The 6,000-nt window shown below is 37.8% G+C and overlaps 1 protein-coding gene across 7 annotated transcripts in view; it reads right to left on the bottom strand.

Annotated features, from left to right (window-relative positions):
* EPS8 (EGFR pathway substrate 8, signaling adaptor) overlaps positions 1-6,000 on the bottom strand; it is a 124,340-nt gene that overhangs the window by 47,949 nt on the left and 70,391 nt on the right. For all 7 annotated transcript variants that reach the window (XM_084206694.1, XM_084206695.1, XM_084206696.1 and 4 more), the window contains exons 3-4: positions 3,157-3,247; positions 2,050-2,123 (exon numbers count right to left, since the gene is read on the bottom strand). In XM_084206694.1, the coding sequence (XP_084062820.1) occupies positions 2,050-2,123; positions 3,157-3,218 (136 nt within the window). In that variant the 5' untranslated portion in view covers positions 3,219-3,247. The remainder of the gene's footprint in view (positions 1-2,049; positions 2,124-3,156; positions 3,248-6,000) is intronic.

Below are 6,000 nucleotides of genomic sequence, written 5' to 3' on the forward strand. Positions count from 1 at the left end.
CAGAGAGCACCTTCCCTTCTCAGAGAGAGATTTGTCATACAAATAGAAAACAGCTCATTTCAGGAAGGAAATGAGTGAAAGCAAAGGGATTGCTTGACACAGGAAAAAAGGCAATTGTGAGGAAGTTTTTGCTGTCAGACAGGCACATAGAGATAGTGATGGCTCCGGTCTGGCTTTGAGCTGAACACCAATAACAACAATAATTAACAGCTGAACACCAACAATTGGTGACACCAACAATATTCCAGCCTCCTTTCCCACAGCACCTTGGCCAGCCTTCTGTGTGGTGGCTGAAAGGCTGAATATTCATGAATCTCCTCAGCCATGGCATCAAAGACATAAAATTCATGCCAGGACATAAACATGCCTACATATATGCCAGGACAGAAACATACACACATATAAAAACAAGCAAAAATAAATAGGATTATTATTATTACTATTACTATTACTATTACTATTACTATTATTATTATTACTACTACTACTATTACTATTACTATTATTATCATTATTGATTTTATTATTATTTTGTCTTTACAGTGCTTGGAAGAAACTGAGTTTAATATCAAGTGGTCACTTAGAAGCCCAGGCACCATTTTACTTGATAGTCAGGGATAGGTGGCTCAGTCCAATTGACTCTCAAGTTTTTCTAGAAAAGGAACATTTTGATTGGGAAAATTTGCTGCTGACCTCATGCTGTCACATTTTAGTAAAATAAAGCCAAGAAACCCCACAGTCCATTTTACAGTAAAATTACATATATATTTTCCAGTATAAGTGAATCTATTAAACACACAAGCTTTCTGTATTAACCTAAATAGTAAACATATATTTAAAATATATGTACACAACAAAATATAAAAAAGAAAGCTGAGACAGCTTCCTCCTGCTCTATAGGATTTCAGTCTCAATATTCTCAAATAAAATAATTTAGTTAGTTATTAATTATAAATGAAACACTATGTAATGAGGATTTTCAACACTGTTTAACAATTCCAATATCACTCCGTTGCTTTTCAGCCCGTTTGGGAGAGTATGCACAAAAAATTCAACACCACAAGAGAAGAAGAGGCACATGGGATGCAGCAGAATAGTAACTTTGTTGTTAAAAATTCAAAAAATTGCCCTGAATTTGAGAAAGATTTTAGGTGTTTTCCTTGTTTTCTCCAGCTCATATAGATGTGGTGACAGCAACACCCTACTTTGAGTATAAAAATCAGAGCAGAAGTAGTAAAATGTGCAAACTGTAAAAGCTGTGCCAGTGCATATCCACTTGGAGCTCCAAAATAACTGATTCCTCTATTTCATTCAGCTCCTGGCAACTGCAATTATCATTTTGTGATTTATCTACCAGCCACAAAAGTGAACCAAGGACAACAATTCCCTTTACAGGAGCTACCACACAGAATTTCATGGCAAGCATTTTCCTTTGTACCTGAATTCAGTTCAGTACTTTGGAAGTAAAATATATCAATATCCACATCAAATTTACTCACTTGTCCCCATCTTCTCCTGACACATGGCCATCCCAAATGTTTGATATGAAAAAGCTCAGAGAGATATTTTTAAAGCTCACAAAGATTAAAGGACAAGTTAAGACACTGATGCTGCCACACTGTTCAAACCATACACTCCTGAAAAATTATGATGACGACATAAAATGAAAAAGGAATCACAACACTCTCATAAAGAAATAATCTGCTGAGAGTTTTTTGCAATGTCTCTTGCAGGTTTCTGTTGCCACCTACTATTTCTGTCAACACTTGCAATCAGTTTGCTGAGTGAAGCCATACAGAATGCAGAAATCACTCTTTAACATGATCAGCTCAGAATTTTCCTCAGTTTCGGTTCCTCATTTCAGCACTATGTCAGGAAACTGTAGTAGGAATAAAACCACTTTGCTTTTTAGTTCAGCTGACAGACACACCCATGTGTATGCTCATACACTTTCAGATTAATATGTGTAAAATATTTCCACCACCACATCACAACCACTATTTAAACAGCAACTTAGCACAGAAGTTTTGAGAGTTTTTGCCACCTTACCATAGAGAGCTTTTGCACTTGGTCTTGAATTCTGCTCCCTCTCTGCCTGAGCAAACGTTGGGGAGCCATACCCACTGGAAGAAAACATTTCTGGTTATCTTCTGTATAGATATATTTGGCAGGCACTGAAAAAAAACCCCTCCCCTTACTATACATACCTACAGCATCAGTAACTGAGGGAATGAGACCAGATATTTGTTCCACACCATGAATATGAGGGAGAATGCTTCACTTGGGCTGCAGGCCCTTCTGAGCTCCCTTTTGTTGCATTAATGCAACATTGTGCACAGCTGGAGTGTGGTATGCAAATAAACACCACCTTAACTCCAGGAACAAACTTCCCAGCACGATTATAATAATGATAATATTAACAATAATAATGACTATGCCAAAGAATTGGGTAGGATTTGGGTTTTTTCCCCTGCATACACAAGTGTTGGTTGCTTTTAACAATTTTAGCAGCTTTTAATGAAAAACTTTAAATGACTGGCATTGTTTTACACAATGAAAAGGCAATGTGGCTGCAAGTGTTTCAAGAATGAGTGGTATTTGAGTTCACCTTAATGAGAAGCTAAAGACACCACAAATGTCCTGTTCCATACAGGAATATGTGTTCCTTGGCATCAGGTGGATAAATTCTCATTAGTGCTGTGAGTGAGTCTGTGCCATGCCCCTGATACAGGGATCACGCTCTTATCTCAGGCAAGGTAACACTTTCAGGTGGCAGCTGCTCAGTTCTCTTTCCTGGGAAACAGTCTGTTCTCACAGATGGGAGAGGCAGCCTCATCTTTTATGCATAAAAATGCATTCACTCAGAGCTAACCTTAAACATCTCAGGCACACAAAGGCCTCTCTGAGTAACATAATAAGGATGTTATGGCTACAGCAATTTATTTTCCTCTTCCAGATGAGTCCATGCAACAGCTTTCCCTTACATGAACACAAAAATATCTGTCACTTTGGTTGCACAGTTATTTCTTCTACAGAAAAAGCCTTTTTGTGATTCCAGTGGGACCTACCAATTACAGCTCTGTCTGAAATGAAAGCCTAAAGAAGGAGGTACAACACTATTTTGTCCATAAAAGGCAAGTCAAAGGCAAACCTTACTTCATTTGAGGGAAGTAACTTCCATATCCACCAGGAGGGGTGTTTGATATGTGTCCATTCATTCTCACTGCCACTCACTGGGAGAAACCACCTGGGAAAAGGAAAAACAGCACATGAACTGAAGTCTGCTAAAAGATGAAGGCTGAACACAGGTGTAATACAAACCTAATGAGAAAATTATGGTTGAAATGGGAAGGAAACTGCATCAACAAACTCAATTGTTGTTAACTGCATCCCTGTGATGCCCCAAATTCCCACTATGGGACTTCTCCCAGCAGCAATTTGATAGTTATAGCTTCAAATAATTTATAACTTTGTGAACAAAGCTATTATTTTTGATACAATGGTCTTTAGGAATAGCTGTGGAAATAAAAGGCTCACTAAACAAAGAACAAGATCTACTGCAAAAGTGAACAAGATTTTCCAAATGGTAACTTTATTACTCAAGTGTGCTTGATTTCAGCCCTCAATTCATTTCTTTCAAATGCAACTCTTGAAATGACCTTTTGATACACATTCTATGAAACATATCAGCTGAATTGTTAGAAAGATGCATTATCAAATTAAAACACAATTGTTAGCACAAAAGGAAACTTGGTTAGCTATTTTGGTACTTAAGAAAACTCTTTTTTTTTTTTCTTTTTTTTGTTAAGCAGAGCTTAACATCCTGAAAGTTTGGTATGCCAAATGCAACCTTTCCTATAAAAGCAGTGCTGAACAGGCCATGATAAAACAGTTTTAAAAAATTCTCCTGTTAATAGCACGTCCATTGAAGTTAAAACTAGCTCTGGAAAGTGACTTTCATAACCCTTTCATATTCAAATTTACCATGGGCAAATACTCTTTCATTTACATATAAACATGAATAATAGAAATTTGAATATTTCTCCACATTTCAGTCACACTGCAGAGCAGTCAGAAGCGTATCAGATGAAATTTGTACCTACAAAAATCTCTGTTTCCACAGTAAGCACAGCCTGCTCTGTTTGCACTAGCTTCTCTTCTGAGGCCCTAATTCATCTCATTGCCCCACATCAACTGTTCCCTTCTTGTTTTACAAAGAAGCAGCAGCTCTTTGACCTGCCAGGACCCACTGAGTGCCCACATGTATTCTGCTGCTTCCTTCCTCCCTGCAAAAAGACAACCAAAATCTCTTATGAGCTCTAAATCCATCAGTCAGTTCAAGAGGAAAACAAGCTTTGGTGGTCCTTGATGCTGATGGCAGAGTTTTTATCCATTTCTGAGGAACAAACCCTGGATGCAGTTAGCAAAACTGACTAGGACAGTGTATTTGTTGGTGTATTAGACATGCCAAGTGAAATTATGTATTTGTATTTGAGATGTATTTGTATTTGAGGTGTATTTGTATTTGAGGTGGATTTGACATGCCAAGTGAAATCACATGCAAGGGCAGTGTTGCTTTTAGTGGGTATATACTTGCTAATTTGGCTTAGTGTATATATATATATGTGTCTATATATTTTTTTTCTTATTATTTAATTTTCTTTCAAATCTCAGCTCCTTGCAGAACCCCTTTAGTGACACAAGCACGTTTTGCCCCACAGATACACCACATATCCAAGTTTGTTAGGCTGCTCTAAGACTCTTTTTATGGAGTGCAGTCCTTAACAGCAATAAATTACTACCCATGTTGAGAGCTGCTCAATTCATTAGCAATTACAACCTTTGGGAAGCATCCTGAAATCATCCCATGACTTGAAAGGATACAACTGCTCATTTTCTCAGCAGAATTTGCCAGCTCACTGGGCACTCCCTGCTCCGTTTCAGCCACTGCCTGGAGCAGAGCAGCTCAGGGTGTTCCTCTCCAGCCCAGGCTGCCTCTGAGCTCTCCACCACTTCCTATCAGCTAGAAATTCTTATCATCATCTGCAACCATGCTCGATTTGCTGCCCTGCTGAGCAGTTTCCCCTGTGATTCGCTTCCATAGAGCCACCACATCCAAAAAACACAAAAATTATCCCCACAGCTGCTTGGTGTCCCCACTTTACTTTCCATCCACACATTGTTTAAGGCAGCACTTACTGAATAATTCTATTTGTCATCATCTTTTTTTGATTTGTAGTCTTTTCCATAGGCCTATTTGTAAGAAATTCTTCAACTATCTGTCTTAAAGTGAGATCTGGGGTGGGGGAAAAAGCCCCTTGGTTTAAAACTCTCTCAGAATAATTCCACTGCTCTGACATCTTAATCTGACAAATACTGGGTTTGTATTTGTATTCACTCGATTTTATAGAGGTGGTGAAGCAGATATTTTAAGGAGAAGGAATGTAATACATCACAATGAAATATATTAGAATTTCAAGCTTCAGCCTTTGAAGTCAGCGTGACACACTGAGTTTGAAAGCAGCAAGAAAGCTGAGCAGCAGATTTTCACATTGGGGAAAGAAACCATCTCTCATGGCTAAATACTTGCCCACTGTAAGGCACAACACCACTTAAATACAAAAAAACTTGAGAATTATGTTTTGAATGAAGAGATACTGAAAATCTGAAGTAAAAGAATTGACTTTTAAAATTTAAAAAAAACCAAAAAACAAGCAGCTTCTTCTGCCAAGCAAACATAAAAATTTCAGGCACCTTTAGCTGATATGCAAACAAAACACCACTTGCTATTAGATAGCTGAATAAAACCAACATTTCCTGTCCCTAATGCAATTTTCCAGTGCTTTTGAAATGCCAGCAGATCTACCTTGACATGACACTTTCAATGCTCCTGCAATTTCATGCAATGCTCCTGTCACTTAGTTCAAGAAACCTCCAGAATGTGAATACAAACAAACCCTTTATTGCAATCATTTATAATTAGTTCAAATATTTATAACA

The sequence above is a fragment of the Fringilla coelebs genome (assembly GCF_963513975.1).
Source record: "Fringilla coelebs genome assembly, chromosome: 5".
NCBI lineage: Eukaryota > Metazoa > Chordata > Aves > Passeriformes > Fringillidae > Fringilla > Fringilla coelebs.